The sequence below is a fragment of the Harpia harpyja genome, chromosome Z (assembly GCF_026419915.1).
Source record: "Harpia harpyja isolate bHarHar1 chromosome Z, bHarHar1 primary haplotype, whole genome shotgun sequence".
NCBI classification, from domain to species: Eukaryota; Metazoa; Chordata; class Aves; order Accipitriformes; family Accipitridae; genus Harpia; species Harpia harpyja.
Window position 1 is genome coordinate 103,098,694 of NC_068969.1, and position 18,707 is coordinate 103,117,400.

The following is an 18,707-nucleotide window of genomic DNA, read 5'->3' on the forward strand; positions in this document are numbered from 1 at the left end:
TTTTCCCTGCCTAACTTTAAGCTCTTCAGAAGATCCCCAGCAAATTACTGCTCTGAGTGGTGTTACTGACATCATTAGTGATCTTGTAGTAGAAGGTGACATCTCTCCGTTGGAGCTGGGCTTTACAAAAATACAAGCTAAGAAAATCTCTAGGTAATACGATGGCTGGTTTTTATTGTATGTTAGTTAAATCATTTTAACCCTGGTTATTCTTATAGCTCACACCCTGTAAACAGTGGAAGCAAGCACGTGAGTTGAGTTGATGTTAACAGGACTGGTATTAGAACTGTTTAATAGCCACTATTTTACTGGCCATTATTGTGAAATATTCTAACTGGGTTTTACTATTTTGGTTTTAAAATTCTTTCCATCCTACTTGCTTCTTCCTTCTTCTACCAGGTATAGCCTAGAGCACAACGCTATATATACAGCAGATTCAGTTCAACCAAGGCAACTGGAGCCTTCTAAAGCAGTTCTGAAAGACAGAAAAGAAATTTCCTGTCAGTGGCAAAGCAGCTTCAGAAGCTTCCAGCCCCAGACTCCAGCTTGTCATGCTCTCCTCCCTGCTGGAGATTTCTACACCTTCCTGTTATAAAACCAGCTGTGTTCTTTCCTAAGATAGGTTGAAGTTACAGCTGTTTCCTATTCCTGGTTTTGGTGTCAGTTGCTTACAAGGCAAAAATACAGCAGTTCAGGATGCCAAACATTTGTGTTGTGTTGGTGCAAAAGTTCACACCAGTTTAAGATAACTTGTTTCAGGATGATCTAGTGACTCATTTAAGTAGAGTGTAGTACTCTGGTTTATTTGTTCTAACATTTATTCAAATTGTAAAAGGAGCTCAAGAGCTTCAAATCTAAATCTGTGCACAGATCATAACATCCTTGTGATCCTTTGAGAATTCAAAATGCATTAATAATGACTACAACAACATATAAATGTTGCTAGCTGGACTGCTTTATGCAATTATATGAATATTTTCAAAGTTACTGAAAATTTCAGAAATGTTTTCAAGTAGTATTTAATCAAACCTGACCAAAGACGGAAAGACAACTCAGTTTTGTGTACTTATTTTCACATATGACAGTGCATACTTCTGATAATGACAATTCTCTTTGCCATAAAGTAAATCACTTTCAAATGTGTCAAAGTTCTTCTAATCCCTTGCGGCCTTAATGCTTCAATCCATAAGCTTTCAGTTGAACTGCAGCTACTAGAGATACCTTATTTTGCTACACTGACATCTTCTGTTGATTCTGGAATTATTAGTGCCTGCCAGTCCTGAAAATGAGAGAAGTTTCAAAATGTGCTGCAAAAAATGAGACATTTAGAATTGAAACACTTCTCTTGGAAAATCTCATATTTAATTTTTAGGTCAGTGCTTTTAGTTTTACAGTGAAGAAAATATTTATTACCAGCCGCTTACTTTAAATGTTGCAAGGTGAATTAGTAAATATTTCTGAAGAACTCTGAGAGTGAAGTTAGGTTAGCATTTCTTATTGGCTGTGTTTTTCTGTTGTTAGTATTCTGAGTTAGTGGTTTTAAAATTACTTTGTACAGAGAGACTTGTGAAGGAGTTCATAGGCTGAGGGGAAGGAACAAAAAGGATGATAGAATCTCACTGGTCTTTTTTTCTTTTTTAGATACTTATACAATACACACTTAAAAATGAAAGATCAAAGCAAAATGGCTTGCAGTTTTTTCTGTGCCAGTTATCCCATAATGACAATAACAGATGGTCCACATTTAAAGCTTTGGTCCTGTTATCTGAATGTAGTTGACAAATAGAAGAAAAATTTTCAGAAAGGTCTTGGAAATTACTTGTGTGCCCGGATTTTATGAAGTAAAATTTTGCAGAAGAAAATTTACCTGTTGTTCATTACTTATGCTTTTAGCTGAGCAAGAATTTTAAAGGGATTGCAGTATTTTTATTGTACCATGTGTAGCTGCCATTGTTTGCAATTTAAAGGATGTGCTAGATTATTTCCCACTTTCATCTGCTCTCAGGGTTCATGATTCTGCTGCTGGACATTCTCAAAGAACAAAAAAGGAGAAGACAGAGATACAAGCATGGATTAAAAGAAAGCAAAAGGAAAGAATGAGAGAATATGTGAAGAAACTGGATGAACAAAGACAGAAAGAGCGTAATCCATTCAATCTAAGAAAGGATGTGGTAAGAATAATGGGTATCTTGAAGAGTAACTGTTACGTATTGTACAAGTGTTGATTGTTCAGGTTAGATATTATAAAGGCTGTCGGGGATTTTTTTCACATTTTAATGTTGGGGGGTTTATATGTTTAATTTTATTTTATTGGAACTGGCCATAGTTGTGTCAGAAGTGATGAGTAAGCAAATATACCAATGTTTTTCACAGGCTGCAGTAATGATAACTTGCCGCAGGTGGCAATTATGTCCTGTCCCCCAGCTCTAAATTCAGGAAATAGAGTCCCCTGACTGTAATGGATATAGCTGTAACATTCACTGATAAAAGCTGTATTTTGTCAGGGAGTGATAACTACAGGAGTTGTAAAGATGTGTTTACATCTTGTTTCATCTTCCCCTGCACCTCCCAAAAACCCTCGATGAATTTAAAAAGCAGAATCCAGATGCCGACATCCTTTACGAACATGATGGGATACTGAGGGCAGCCATCCTTGTCATTCACCACACAGAAGTGTATGCAATTACAGAGGGTCACAGCAGAGATGTTAGAATATGGCATATATCTCAAGTATCTGATTAATTTTTTTCTTGAAGGCTGGTTGGAATACAGGCTCAGCAAACAATGCCTTCCCTCCCAGAATTTTTTTACTTTTAATTAGTAAAAACACGTTTATGGCCTGATACATCTCTTCTGATCTGCACTGTGCTGGAAATAACTGAAGGAAAAAAAAAAGGTACAAAAGTAGTTCAGAAATGATTTCCCAATCAGTATTAAGTCTTAAAATATGCATTTGTCACCTGGATACCTTCAGGATCTGAAAAGACACTTCTGAGTCAGGGGAAGCTCCAGAGTCACAGGAGATGAGACCTAGTATGAGCAAATACATCCCTATACTTTTTACTCATCAGCTGAATGCAGGGTATGCTGTAAATTCTTTCATGCTGAAGCTCTACTGGTTTTAACTCCCAAGCAGCAAATTCCTGTTACTAAATAATTCAATTGTATTTACTTTTAGAAAGACTAACAGATCTCATCTATGACAGACATTATTTCCCCTGGTTTTAAACAGTCTTTCAGAGTTGAACCTAGCTGCTCTTTTGTACGTCTGTAGAGAGAAATGATTCAGGAAAAAAGGGTCCAGCTTCTCTCCCTCTTCTGTGTTGCCAACCCATAAACATATACTTGATGTTTTTGTTGTAGGCCTTTCTCCTGAAATCATTAGATGGAGGGATTCTCAACTTTTGATGGATTGTTTGGGATTTTTTAGAAGAAAGCATTTAAAAAATGAAAATTGTACTCTAGCAAACAGGTCAAAGTGCAACCTTGCCCTGTTTTTTAAATTAGTTAGGAGCATCATTGATTTTTAGGAAACTGAAAGTGAGGCCATTTGAAACTTAGAGCTTGACAGTGAAGACGTCTCCTTAGGAATGTTCATATTTTAAGCACATGAGCTACGGTTGAAGGTGTGACTGCAAGCTTTCAGTGTATTTTTAGAGACTGGATGCTTACAGAGACAATCTCTGAATTTGCTGGTAAGGTGACATGCTTTCATACTGTTTTTCATTCTGGGGAGTGTATAAAATAGTAACTTCAAAGTCAAATAGGTCTACATTTTGAGAGTGAGAGACTGGAATGAGACCACAATATAGAATAAGTTAATGATTATTATATGTTCTTGCACAGCATTGTCGTCTTACTTCAAAGGATATTAAATTTTTCCAGAAGAAGAAAGAAGAAAAAGACAAGTAAGTTGCTATAAATGTAGCTTGTGGTATTCTTATTTATATATGAATCTTCCAGTCTTAAGGAAGAGGTAGTTTTAACTGTCTTGTCGATGAGGCTTTAGATATGAATGGCATTTCAACAAAAAGCGTAAATAATTCATGTTTGCTTTACCATTTAGGAAAACTCTGAACATGTTTCATCATTTGACTGTATTTTTCAGTTTCCATATATAATTTTTCTTTTTTTTTTCCCCAGCATTGATTCATGCATTCTGTCAAACCTATTGTTAATAAATATTTTAGCTTTTTGCTAATGATCTTAAAAGTCTTAGTATATCTTCTCTGAAATTGAAAAAATATGTTCTCTTCTGGTTACCCTGTAGCCTTACAAGACTCAAGCCAGCTGCAATTAAATGAGTGGTAGCATGAGTTAACATGTAATATTATTTCTCCATAGAGCCCTGTTATCTGAACATCACAGTATGAGAATATCACAAGCAGTTTCTCTGATGAATGAAATGTTATCTGAAACAGTGGTGTTACCTGCAAATGAACGTAGACCATTGTCCAGGACAAGATTGCCTCAAGAGTACAGAAGGCAGCATGTGACATCTACTAAAGGGTAACAACTTCAAGCATTAAACCTGCTCTGATGAACTGGTGTCTACCACACTTTAAATTTGTCTGCAATTTGTAGCTAGTTGGTGTAGGATTAGCTTGAGAGAAGCTTTATATTCTGGTAGGATCAAAGATGCTCTCTGTCTGGATCAGAAGAGTCTTAAGTTCCTGTACCAATCTTCTTAAAACCACTAGTGCAAATCTTGGAGGGAGCCTTAAAAATGTCTTTCGGAGCACAGAGTAAGCCAACTCTAGAGTCAGAGCTGTAATCAATGTCCTAACCCATTCCATTTGACTGCAATTACACTGGACTATAGCCAGCAACATAGTCAATGATCTGAAGAGTATCTAGTAACAAGCAAGAAGCAAATAAAAATACTACTTATGTGGTATAAAAGTAGTATACCACTACTTAGGTGGTATAAAAATACATATAGATGACTTAAATTTGAGGTCAGCAAACTCTAGATTTACTCTATTCCTTTCTAATTTTTTTCATTACATAGGATTTTACTTGTTCTTTCTTTTGCACTTTGGTGTTTATTGCCTTTTGAGGAGATGATGGTATTTGAGTATTATAAACTTGTAAATTTATTCTACTTGATGGCATTAATGTCATGTGTGTGTATATGTAATCCAGGTGTATATTGCAGTATACTTTTTCTTCTTCTATATAAAATTTTAAGTTTTTCCACAATAATAGGAGGAACTGTGTACTTCAGATAATCCTGTAAGTTCCAGACTTAAATATTTCTGCATCTCTTTTTAATAGGTGAAGTTCCAGGATAGAGCATTAAACTGAACGTAGTCAGTGCTGTACAGAGCCTGCTGGTGGTGTCCAAGGGCGGTTTAAGTACATCAGCCCTGCCAGAATCAGAAGCCCTAAGAAATGTCATGCAGGAAGCCACCTTAGGAGTGGCAGTAACTTCTAACTAATAAGTTTAGTTGGACCTAAATTGGCTGTTTGCAAAGCCAATTTGATATGTCTTCACTATGATTGCCAGCAGTTCTGTTTCTGGTGAGGCATATTGTTCCCACAAGCAGTGTGTGATGCTGATCCTCAGCTAAGTGGGCTGAAGGTGATTTCTGTGGCCTTTTTGCCTCGTCTGAATAACCCCTGTTAGATCTAAGTTGTGTTGAGGAATGGTATGTAGTAGACAGTGGTAAGTTTTGGGGCTTTGTTGTTTTGTGTTCTTTTTTCTTGTTGTAGAGGGCATCTGAACAGTCCTGTTGTGTCAGAAAGGAGCAGAACTGCTGTCAAACCCAGCTTTGGTCAAAAAGTACATCATTTCACCCCAACTCTTGGTTTAACACAGTCCAGGGGTAAGAACAGAATTTTCTTAATGAAGGCACATACTGAAGATAATCTTCAAGTTATTACCAGATTTGGGGAGGGAAGAGCTTTAATACCTATGTAGAAAGTCAGATTTATAATCCTGGAGGTTTCCTGTCCTGAGGCTTTTGCAACTGTGCTGCCATTGGCCTGTTAAGTGATGAGAGTTACTTCTCGTTATCATTTCTTTCTAAATCCAAAGTAGCTTAATTTGCCATATCAAGACTACTGTGTAATCCAGGAAGCAAGCTCATACATGAAAAATTTGAAGCATCTTTTGAGTAGTTTTGATCTACTGCACCTGACAGAGGAAATGCTTTCTTTGTCTTTCCAGGAAATGCTTGTATGCTCCTACAGAAGAGTACTTCCAGGGGAAGAATTAGAAATGCTGCAAACTGTCCTGTTAATTCTAGACACTGTAAGTTATAAAGAGCAATGACATAGTGCTGTTCAGCTACATAACACAGGGGAAAAATAAGACCCAGAGAACACATTTCAGGGTACATGCTGGGTAGACTTTATGCAACATGGGCCTTAGATACAGCTTTAGTTTAGAAGAATAAAAATCATTTTTCCCCCACATAAAAATCCTTTTCATTAGAAACTTACGAAATATTTTAATCAATCACCTCTGTTTACCTCCTGAATGGTTTTAGCCAGATGGCAGTTCCAAGATTACTGAAGCAAATGTGCTGGATTTCAGTGATTTCCTGAAACGGGCATTACGAAGTCATGAGGGACAGAGGTTTTGAGTCTGTCTTTCAGCTGAAACCCACAGAGAGAGAGTTAGTTAGCAGTGCAGTACACAAGCATTGTGCCTCTCCCTTACCTTTCTATCCTGCTTACTTTCTGAGCTCTTTAAAGTAGGAATTGTCTTTGTTATCCCTCTGTACAGTAGTTATTTAAGATATTATTTTGTCATAATGTTAGAGTGGAAAAACGTAAGACTGAACTTGTTTTAAAAAAACTTGAGGCTTTTAGTGATTCTTTTTCCCTATGCCTATCTGTGTAGGTCTGGATCCACTTAAGTTTCCTCACATAAATATTTCTTCCTAATCAAATTCCTTAACAGATGCAGGACCTGATTACAGTGCAGAATTTCTGATCAGACAGGAAAAGGTTGAGGAGAGAATCAGTGTGAAACTTAGGAAATACTGTGGGTTGATTCCATTCTCCCTTACATCAGAATTATACTAGTGGCATAATAGAGATCCTTTTTGGCTAGTCAGATGTCAATTTATTTGAGTTGGCAGTGCAGGAAAGGGACAGAAGCAGTAGTAAGCAGATGGGTGTTTTTCCTGAATCACTCACTCACCTCTATGCATGTGGAAAGTCGTTCTCCTCCTCCTTTCCATACATTCTCTTTTTAAATGCTAAATACAGGTTGATCTTTCTCTGATTTCACATCACCTTCTTGTATCTGTTTCTCCATTGTATCCCATCACTGCTAAGGGTTTCACTAAAGTTCTATGTCTTCTAAGAGGCACAAATCCAGGATTTCTATAGTTCTATCAAATAATGTAGCAATGTCCCTTTTTGGGAACTGCACTACAGGACCTGGATGCTGTAGGCACCATGCATAGTCCTGTTCCACTTCATCGTCTGTCCTGGGAAGACGGTTTCAGAGCGTGAGGCTGGAAGGGGAAGGGACCAGCAGCATTTTCTCGCCATAACCCCACATCAGTTCAAGATAACAGGGCATGCTCTTTTTACATGTGTTTACACACAGCTTTCAGTTCTTAGAACTTGGAGCCTCTGCTCTTGGAGAAGTTCCAAGACATCAGAAGTAAACAGCAAGAAATATTACAGTGCTATGGTTGGCTTCTTTTCTCCTCAGCTGCTGAGTATAGAGTCAGCAGAACATCAGAACAAAAGCCTCCACATGTTGCCACTGCAGTTCAGACAGAAGATGTTGATCAAGAGGCTGATCGAGACATAGTAAGTCCTTGGACTGTGCCTGATGATATCCAAAGAATACTTCAAGATACTCATGACTCCTTGTTTCAGGTAGGATGTCTGCTTATTCTAGGAATGATTTGATACCTGCCATTTAACACTTTGTTTACTTCTGCTTTTTTTAAAACATGGTTCTCCATTCAAAATGTGTGGGTGGGATAGATGCAGAGGGACATAAATGATGGTGATTCAACAGAGTTACATTTTGTCTTTACAAGCAAAATCATTCTTGTGGGCCTTGAAAATGAATGTTCTTTATAACAACTGCGTGGGCACATTGTCTGTCCAGGCAACAGACACTAGTGGCAGTGCGTAAGCAGGAAAATAAGTTTCATTTATTGCAGAATAATCAGATACATAACTTGATAAGGACATGTTTGAAAAGAATGTAATCATTTCAACTGGCTACACAGAGGTCTCGTCCATGAATGATAAGCAATGATTCAGCTCGTCTTTTCCTCCAGCAGGCATCTGCACCGCATCCTGTGAGTTTCTCTCCTCTCGGCGTTATCGACACTGATGGCGTTTCTGAAAGCACAGGAAGTATCCTCAGCAAACTGGACTGGAATGCAATTGAGGCTATGGTAGCAGATGTGGAAGACATGTGAACAAGATTTCTCAGCTGCTGTGCACTTCCAAACAGTTGCTGGTGTTTGGATTCATTTTTTAAAATAATCATTGTTCTACTGAAAATGGAATGAGGCTTGCATTGGTTTTCTTCTTAAGCAGCACAGAAACTCTCACTGCTTGCAGTCTCGGCTAGATGAAATTCAACTCCTTAACGTGTAGTTTGCTTTCCATATGTCTTCAAGTCAACAGGAACTAAATATAGTTGGTAAATGCAGACCAACAGTCTTAAGCAAGAACTTCTGGGTCAGCTGCTTTACATAAAAACATACATACATATACATGCACTGCACAACTGTTTTACCTTTGTATTTAATATTTAACATCATTACGGAAGAAGTTATTTTTGTAACTTAATAATTGTGGTAAACTGATTTAATAGAAGTGAGTTTATTAGTTTCTGCTGTAAAGTGATTTACACACAGACTACACTTATTGCTGGGTACCACTATGACTGTACATGTGCACGTGCACTACCCTAGTATTTTAAACCCAGCTTACTTGTACAATAGTTTAGAGAAATCTTAAAAAGAGTTTGAGTGATTGATAGAAAGAGGTACAAATAGTCAGGCAGCAATAAATGAAATACAGACTTTTGTTAGGAAAATCAGACACCAGTATAAGACGTTAAGGACAAGTACTTACTGACATAAAGAAAAATATCACTGTTTGTTCATCTGTATAATGCTGTTGTGTTAGAGGTCTTCTAGCAGCCCCCAGATGTTTGTAGAATAATTTCCCTTATGTTCAGTGGCCATCAGCTAGTTGTGGTAGCTGGAACAGATGCAGCTGTGGTGACTCTTTCCCAACAGCAGTAGTTTTTATTTTTGTAGTGAAGAAATTTGAATATTTAATAGAAGTCAAAAGTGTGTTAATTTCCAGTGGTTAATTACTGTCACCCAATACTTAGTGTAAAAAAAAAATAAATATTGCATGTTTCCGAGTGAAGCTGCATCTTGGCAGTCAAGAAATACGGTTCAAAGAAAGCCAGTTACAGGATTATATATGTATCAGGATAGAATTGACAACTTCTGTAGGCTCAGAATATCAAAACTGGCTGTGTATTTTTTAGCAGTCCTCAGAATCAGCATATGCTTGTCCTACAGGAGTGGCCAGAGTGCAAAATTCGATACTGGGAGTCATCATCTCCAAATGAAAAGGGCAAGTACCTTCAGAGCCAGTCAGAAGCATGAAACTGTGACTTCACTCAAAGTCTCAAAACTGTCTTTCTCCAGAGTGGCATCAAAGAAATCATCAGTTAAATGTCTTCTGTTCCTGGTGGAAAAAAATCTGAAAAATCCTGGTTCAGCCAAGTATGAAAGTCTCCTTATGATCACAGCCAGCTGTGAGAAGGAAGAGCAAGCAGTCAGGGACAAGACAGTGACTTGTCCTAAAAGGCTTGTGAAAGCTTTATCAGACTCAGCCTTTGTTTTGGGTGATAGTTGCAGCATCACAGTCATTAAATGTTAATGGATATGCTGTGATGTGCAAACATATTAAATATAATAATTTAATCTCCAGACAAGATTGGAGATAACAAATGCGGTAGCTTGCGAGCAGTTGAGTTATACAGGCTACCAAGACAGTACCTGCTCCCCTGAAGGGGTTTTACTTGTTTGTAAAGAATTCAGACCTTGACAGTAGATGTGTGAAGATGAAAATGTTCAGATAAGTTGGGGGGGGGGGGGGGGGGAATGCAGAAACAAGGTATAAGAATGCTGTTCGTAAGGATGTTTGAAGAACCTTTACCGTCTTTCATCAAGTAGCTTACTCCTTAATATTGTTTGTGGCAGTGCAGCACTCAGATATAAATGAAAATAAGGGTCATTCCTTACTGAGGGGTTGTGGGAGTAAGATGGCTCATCAGCTTTCTTCAAGCAATGCATCTCGTGGTGCTAAAGGAAGAAAAAAATTCAAATGAGCAGTTCATTTCATTTTAACAGTGGTGAAGGAAATCCTTTCTTACCTGTCTGCTGATCCACAGCATCACAGATCACTAGCACAAGGGCAGGGAGGCAGTTCGAAGACCTCGCAGCCAGGAGGTCAGCGCTAAACTTAGTCTTTGCCTGTGATGTGACGGAAGCAGGTGCCTGGGCAGAGCTGCACCTGCAAAGTCAGAGCAGTAGGAAAAAGCACTCTGGCACGTGGGAATAGGATCATCGAAAGCTGTCTCTTAACCCTGCTGCTTCCACAGACTCAAGAGAAGTTTTCTTGTGCTTTCTCTTCTATGATGCTTTTCTTTTTAGGGCCAGAGATGAAACTTTTTAGTGTGTCTTCTGAGAGGAGCAGATAATGCTTTTATCTCTGCCAGTCTCTAAATGAAATTTTTAAATGCACATTAAGAAATGCCTCCAGAAGTGCCTGCTGTCATGAAAGCTATGAGGATCAAACGTGTCAAAACCTGTTAAATTAATTCCTAAAAACATTGCATGCTTTTAGAAACAAATTTCAAAATATTTTTTTCTCTAATGCCTCAGTAAAGATTTCTGGTCAAAATGCAGCTGTACACCTATTTACAAATCCCACCTCTTTTACAATTTACTTCCCTTATTACTAACTTTTCAGGATCAAAGTCTCTCTTGCAGAATTGAAGTAGAAGTTAATGCTCATAATCAAATTTGAAGGCTTAAGATTCTCCACAAACACCGAACTACAGAAGCTGAAACTTTGGAAAATGAGGAAGTTGGTAAATACCATTTTCCTTCTTTATCCAGTTCACTTTCTTTCTGCTAATTTTGTTTTGAAGTCTGCCTCACATTTGCCAGCTTTTTTTTTTTTTTGTCATAGCCTCTTATGAGGCCCTTACCTCTTCAGATAATAGAGTAGAATCATAGAATGGTATGGGTTGGAAGGGACCTTTAAATGTCATCTAGTCCAGCCCCCCCTTGCAATGAGCAGGGACACCTTCAACTAGACCAGGTTGCTCAGAGAGCACCCCATCCAACCTGACCTTCAGTGCTACCTGGGATGGGGCATCTACCACCTCTCTGGACAACCTGTTCCAGTGTTTGACCACCCTCATTGTAAGAACTCTCTTCCTTATATCTAAGCTAAATCTACCCTCTTTCAGTTTAAAGCCATTACCCCTTGTCCTATCACTACCTGCCCTTGTAAAAAGTCCCTCTCCAGCTTTCTCGTAGGCCCCCTTTAAAGAAACAAGCAACTGGTTTGAGAATCTATTGACTTTTTTCCAATAGCAAGATCATTTTGAAGAAAGTAAAAAATAACAGAATAAACAAGCCAAAGCCCAAGTTGTATGAAATCGCCTCACCCCAATTCTCTCAGCCTGTCTTCATAGGAGAGGTGCTCCAGCCCCCGATCATCTTCCAGGCCCTTCTGGACTCACTCCAACAGGTCCATGTCCCTCTTATGTTGGGGGCCCCAGAGCTGAACGCAGTACTCCAGGTGGGGTCTCATGAAAGTGGAGGGGCAGAATCACCTCCCTTGACCTGCTGGTCACGCTTCTTTTGATGCAGCCCAGAATACAGTTGGCTTTCTAGGCTGCAAGCATACATGGCTGGGTCACGTCTAGTTTTTCATCCACCAGTACCCCCAAGTCCTTCTCCACAGAGCTGCTCTCAATCCCTTCATCCCCCAACCTGTATTGATACTGGGCGTTGCCCTGACCCGGGTGCAGGACATGTCACTTGGCCTTGTTGAACCTCATGAGGTTCACATGGGCCCACTTCCTGAGCTTGTCCAGGTACCTCTGGATGGCATCCTGTCCCTCAGGTTGGTGTCACTGCAAATTTGCTGAGGGTGCACTTGATCCCACTGTCTATGTCATTGATGAAGATGTTAAACAGTACTGTCCCAGTACAGACCCCTGAGGGATACTACTCGTCGCTGACCTCCATCTGGACAACTGACAACTACTCTCTGGATGCAACTATCCAACCAACTCCTTATCCACCAAACAGTCCATCCATCAAATCCATATCTCTCCAATTTAGAGAGAAGGATGTTGGGGGGGACTGTGTCAAAGGTCTTTTACAGAAGTCCAGATAGATGACATCTGTAGCTCCTCCCCTGTCCACTGATGTAGCCACTCCATCAGAGAGGGCCACTAGGTTGGTCAGGCAGGACTTTCCCTTGGTGAAGCCATGCTGGCTGTCTCGAATCACCTCCCTGTCCTCCATGTGCCTTAGCATAGCTTCTAGGAAGACCTGTTCCATGGTCTTCACAGGATCAGAGGGGAGGCTGACAGGTCGGTACTTCCCAGGGTCCTCCTTTCTACCCCTTGTAAAAACGGGTGCAATGTTTCCCTTTTTCCAGTCTCCAGGGTCTTCACTTAACTGCTGTGACTTTTCAAATATGGAGAATGGCTTGGCAACTACATCAGCGAATTCCTTCAGGCGTCTAGGATGCATCTCGTCACATCCTATAGACTTCAGTATGTTCAGGTTCCTCAGGTGGTCTCAAACCTGATCTTCTTTTACAATGGGAGGGACTTGCTCCCCCAGTCCCTGCCTTGAGGCCCATCCACTCGAGAGGTGTGGGAAGAGAGATTGCCAGTGAAGACTGAGGCAAAAAAGTTGACTACCTCAGCCTTCTACCTCGTCCATTGTTACCAGTTTGCCAGTTGTGTTCATCGGGCGGGTACATCCCACTTCAGCCAAGAGAAATCCCCACTATACCCCAGGTGAGCCCTGTGTTAAAATTTGCTGTTAAGTAATCATGAAATCAATACTTTAGAAATTGTATGGCCATATCAGTGTATGTTGCACCAAATAAAAGTGGTTGATCTTTTTTTTTCAAGTGGGAGGGAAGCAGAGCTGTTCCTTCCAAGTAGTGAAGGGTTCTGTTGTACCAAGAAAATACACAACCTGTCTTTCATTAGCTCCAACCTAAAGTAAAAAGTTTTGCTTGTGCAACAGCTGATACAGTCACAACAATTTCAGCACCACTTTGCTAGAATGAAGTGCTGCAAATGGAGTGTCTTCCAGGTAAGCTGAAAGCAGTTTCAAACACAACAACCCTTAAACTAAGACTTCCTTACACATGGTGTAATATGCCACACGGTCTGTGGCCAGACTTCCACGCACTAGGTAGACACTGAGGTGAGGTGATTTCATGCAACTTGGGCTTTGGACTGTTTATTCTGTTATGCTGTGGATGTTGTCTACCTTGACTTCAGCAAGGCCTTTGACACTGTCTCTCACAGCATACTCCTTGAGAAGCTGGCGTCTCATGGCTTGGACAAGTGTACTCTTCGCTGGGTGAAAAACTGGCTGGATGGACGAGCCCAGAGGGTAGTGGTGAATGGGGTGAAATCCAGTTGGTGGCGGGTCACAAGTGGTGTTCCCCAGGGCTTGGTGTTGGGCTCCGTTCTGTTTAATATGTTTATCAATGATTTGGAGAAGGGGGGTTGAGTTCACCCTGAGCAGATTTGCAGATGACACCAAGTTGGGAAGGAGGGTCTACCTGCTTGAGGGTAGGGAGGATCTACAGAAGGATCTGGACAGGCTGGATCGATGGGCTGAAGCCAATTGTATGAGGTTCATCAAGGCCAAGTGCCGGGTCCTGCCCTTGGGTCACAACAACCCCATGCAGCGCTACAGGCTTGGGGAAGAGTGGCTGGAAAGCTGCCCGGCAGAGAAGACCTGGGGGTGCTGGTTGACAGCCGGCTGAATATGAGCCAGCAGTGTGCCCAGGTGGCCAAGAAGGCCAATCGCATCCTGGCCTGTATCAGAAACAGTGTGGCCAGCAGGAGCAGGGAGGTGGTTGTTCCCCTGTACTCAGCACTGGTGAGGCCGCACCTCGAGTACTGTGTTCAGTTTTGGGCCCCTCGCTACAGGAGAGACATGGAGGTGCTGGAGCGTGTCCAGAGAAGGGCAACCAAGCTGGTGAGGGGCCTGGAGCACAAGTCTTGTGAGGAGCGGCTGAGGGAACTGGGGCTGTTTAGCCTGGAGAAAAGGAGGCTGAGGGGAGACCTTATCGCTCTCTACAAATGCCTGAAAGGGGGGTTGTAGTGAGGTGGGTGTTGGTCTCTTCTGTCAAGTAACTAGTGATAGGACAAGAGGAAATGGCCTCAAGTTGAGGCAAGGGAGATTTAGGTTAGATATTGGGAAAAATTACTGAGAGGGTTGTCAGACATTGGAATAAGCTGCCCAGGGAAGTGGTTGAGTCACCATCCCTGGAGGTATTAAAAAAGTGAGTAGACGGGCTACTTCAGGACATGGTTTAGTGGGCATGGTTGATGGGTGGACTCAATGATGTTGAAGGTCTTTTCCAACCTAAATGATTCTATGATTCTATTTTTTACTTTCTTCAAAATGATCTTGCTATTGGAAAAAAGTCAATAGATTCTCAAATCAGTTGCTTGTTTCTTTAAGAAATAATGAGACATTAGTCCCTCCCCATAAATCACTCTGAAGATTAATCCAAAAGTTTTAGTGCTCATGAAATAGCAATCTCTCACAGCAGTTCTTCAGATAACAATGTATTGGTTCATAGCCCATACCTGAAAAAAGCTGTAGATGAAAGACATGATAATTTTTCAGTCTCCCAAAGTTGTGTTTTTAACAGTAAACAGCCAGCAAAGGAGTTGAGTCTCCCTCCCAGTTGAGGGAGAAAACTGCGTGGTATTTTACCTTCTGCAGCAAAAGGCCCTTTCATGACTGGGAGTTGATGAAAAAAGATGTATGAATTTATGTCTTATGCTATGAGACACATAGCTTTTCCAAAATATCTGAAAAGCGTAGCCTTGTTGTTGTTGTTGTTTTGTTTTCATAGTAGTGACGTTTAATTTCTATTTCATTGAATGCAAAACAATCCAATGTTGTGCTGCTGTGAACAGAAGCTCTTTTCTCCAAAATGCAGCTCACTTAGTCTTCCCCAGCCATGAATTTCCACAGGTCACTGAGGAACTTTGAGAGAACTAAAACATGTCCCAGTGATACACGGACAGAGAGGGATGTAAATTAGAGCAGATTGGAATCTTGAGAAGCGTGGAAAGCATCCTTCCGTTGTCCAGGCTGTTGACAGAAAACGTTCATTGTTTTAAAACAAGATGTACTGGCTGATTTTGGCTCCTGGTATAAGGAAACTGGTATTTATTCTAACAATATTGGCATTCGCAATTTCCACACCTTCAGTGAAGACTCTTCAATGTCTCAAGAACTGCATCAGCAGCAAATAATAGTGTGATGGAAACAGGCTATTTTTACTTAATAAAAAAAGGTGCAGCCACCTGAGCAATGCTCCGCTAACGAAAAAGTGTAGCATTGCCTTAAAATCCTTAACTCAGGGTAGGTGGCTACACTGGCCTTCCTGATGACTGAGATAACCTCTGTCTATCATGAGAATGGATTTCAAGTCAACATGGACACAGCAGAGTGATGCAAGTCCAAGACACCCTTTTGAGTCCAAGAGGAGCAGTTTTAACACATACAAACAGGTTGGATGCTGTGTTGGAGTATTTTGATATTCTGTTGATCGTTCTCTTCTGAGAATGTAACAGTTGGGAGGGAACAGTAGGTGATGATTTCACAGGAGGCAGGTCAAAAAAAAATTCTCTTCAAAAAAAGGTTCTAGTGTCTTAGGAGCAAACAATACTCTGTATGAAAAAATCTTTATCTGTAGAAATACTCTCTTGTTAACCAGTTGAAGTAATTCCTTTTTTTTTTTTTTTTTTTGAGCAATGCTGATGTAATCGGATTTCCCTCTGGTATCCCATGAGCAAAGGGAGGTCCAGAATTAGTAGGAACACAGCAGCATGCTGAGGTGAATGGGAACACCTCTTCCTCTTCAGACTTACAGCAGGAAAACTAGCAAGTAAGTTTTGGAAGGTCTCTGAAAGGCTTCGCAGAGGTAGTGTACTGGCTCTGACTACCAGATGAAAGCAAAATAGGAACGCTTACTTCTGGCAAAGCCACCACCAGCAACAGTCCAATCCTCGGCGAGAGCAAGTATCCCATTGGTCCTACCAGGAAAATTAACAGACGCATTGTCCATCTGTGAAAAGAAGAGCAGAGCATGCCGCGTGACAGCTTGCAGTTGGCTTAGCCTTGGACTGAAGGGCTAACTCCAACTTCAGTTTTACTGTACTCTGCGAAGGTGGCATCCACCTGTCTTCCAAGTGTCTGCTGAAGACAGATGCAGAGGGAGGGAGGCAGGGAGGGAAAAATTAATACTAGCAGAGTTCTGTTTTCATGAGAGAAATTCTGATTTATCTGTTTGCTTGTTAAGCAAAAGGCTCTGCACAGAAGCCAGTTAGAGTGTGTTATGAAACAGATCACTGCAGAAAGATGGACATAGCAATTAGTTAAGAAAATACATATGGAAATACAGAGAAGGAAAATGTGGGAAATAATAGAATAGATATAATCTCATGCATACTTAGTTAGAATAAGCTAATAGAAAAATGAGAAATGCAGGAGAAGTGTTTTAAAAAGAATGGTTGAATTTTTAGAACAGCTCAACTGGGACAAGCTACAGCAATTTTCATTTTCCTTAAGCACAGTTAACACTTTTTTGGAGTCCCACCCGAAGAAACCTGAATTTCATTTAGCAGTCCAGTAGCAAGACATTTTCTTCTGACTGAAAGATACTGAAGTTTCACACCTTTAAAGCATAAGATAATTTTATTGGGTTAAATCATATATATAGACTTAGAAACATGAATTTAGATATCCTTTTTATAAGAATGACTGTTTGAAGCAATTTTTTCTGTGTTTTGTACTTCATTTTCATGCATTTTACATCTTAATATATGTTTTCATCCTTGGTTTCTTTGGTAGCTTCAGTCAGAAAGCTTAAAAAAACCCACAACTAACTTCTTCCAGAAAAAAGACTTTCTTCCAGGAAGTTTAAAAAGAAGAAAAACAAAACAAAAGCAAAACAAAAAAACCCCTACAATCCAAAACCCAAAAAGAGATATTGAAAACACCACCCACCAACAAGTGAAAAACCCCAAGAAAATAAAAGAACTAAAATAGGAAGAGGAAAAAGACAGTTACAAAAGTAAGATACTACTTTGACAATCTTTATTCTTTAATATGAAATCTTGATTACTAAGGGACTCAGAGAGTAATAAAGAAAATGGTACTTACCACTGGCTGCCATTGGCTGCATTTAGATACAGAACTTCAGCAGAAGTCAGTCTCTCTGTCAGAGCTCTGGCCGAGATATTTAAACTAAGGGTCTACTAAAGAGATGTCAAATTATGTGAAAAGACAGCTTAAGATATACAAGGCTGGCATCTATGTTTTTTTTCCAAAAATACTGCCTCAGTAAAGAAAGAGAAATAGGTATATTTCATGGGGAACATAGAAGGAAAGGTAGTTGTGTTTTGGGCTTCCTACCTCCTCAAAGCCACGCTCACACCTTCTGAAGATGGAAGAGAGTGTGTTCAGCTGTGGAACAAGCTACTTTAAAGATCCTACACAGGCTTCAAGAAATTCTGCATGGCATTGGAACATGTACATAAGCTAAGTCTGCACTACCAGTTTTAAAATTTTGTATGAAAAAGGAACAAATCTTCATTAATACCTACTACCCACACAATAAATACAACCCTGAAACTTGCTTTTGAAATCATATTGCACTGCTTTATGTAAGGCAGAAGAGGTAAGGCATCAACAGACTACTCTGATCCTCTGTTGGAATATTCTCAAATAAGCTAAAGCAATGGAAGCGTTTTTCTTTATACAGACACAAAAGATAGAAGGAAGGTAAGTTCAGAAAGTACTCAAAGTTGAAAAGGGCCTGCTGACAGAAATACACACCTTGTGATGACAAACTATGTGTACCCTCCTAAAAATATTTAATGTGCCACTTAAGGAAGTGGCCTGTTTGTGTGGGTTTCTCAGCCACCATTTAAAACTGAAGGTAGGAAAAACTTCCACTAACCATGGAGCATCCAGTACTAGTCTGAGTTGCCCACAGAGAAAAAGTAAGTGTGTAGAAGGCTGTATGTGGTTGGTCCGGAAAGTTTGGTCTGGATGACTTGAAGGCTGAACACAGACAGACTTAGTGACAACCTCTCCCCAATTATTCCACAGAGATTTCAGTATGAAGGGAAGGAAAGGAATCCCCTCTCTCTCCCTCAAGTAGAGCAATACCTTCAAAAGTAATTTGCATTCTAGCTCAGAACATAATCGTCCCCTTTCCTTGTGGTGTTTTGGTTTTAAAATACCACTGATACTTTGAGAACATGGCAGATAGGCCTGCTGGAGGAATGAATTATTTAAGGAATAAATTTCTGCCTTTCCAGAAATCTCTGACAACTGGACACAAGTTTAATCAAGACATCACAGATGCTGATTTTGACAAATTTGAGTTCT

The 18,707-nt window shown here is 40.1% G+C and overlaps 1 protein-coding gene across 1 annotated transcript in view; it reads left to right on the forward strand.

Annotated features, from left to right (window-relative positions):
- The window catches only part of CPLANE1 (ciliogenesis and planar polarity effector complex subunit 1), a 63,411-nt gene extending 52,490 nt beyond the window's left edge, over positions 1 to 10,921 (forward strand). Inside the window, exons 47-54 of the mRNA XM_052775765.1 lie at positions 22 to 153; positions 2,006 to 2,171; positions 3,847 to 3,908; positions 4,345 to 4,509; positions 5,716 to 5,828; positions 6,173 to 6,256; positions 7,676 to 7,845; positions 8,259 to 10,921. Coding sequence (XP_052631725.1) covers positions 22 to 153; positions 2,006 to 2,171; positions 3,847 to 3,908; positions 4,345 to 4,509; positions 5,716 to 5,828; positions 6,173 to 6,256; positions 7,676 to 7,845; positions 8,259 to 8,402 — 1,036 coding nt within the window. The 3' untranslated portion in view covers positions 8,403 to 10,921. The remainder of the gene's footprint in view (positions 1 to 21; positions 154 to 2,005; positions 2,172 to 3,846; positions 3,909 to 4,344; positions 4,510 to 5,715; positions 5,829 to 6,172; positions 6,257 to 7,675; positions 7,846 to 8,258) is intronic.
- The last annotated feature ends 7,786 nt before the right edge of the window (positions 10,922 to 18,707 follow it).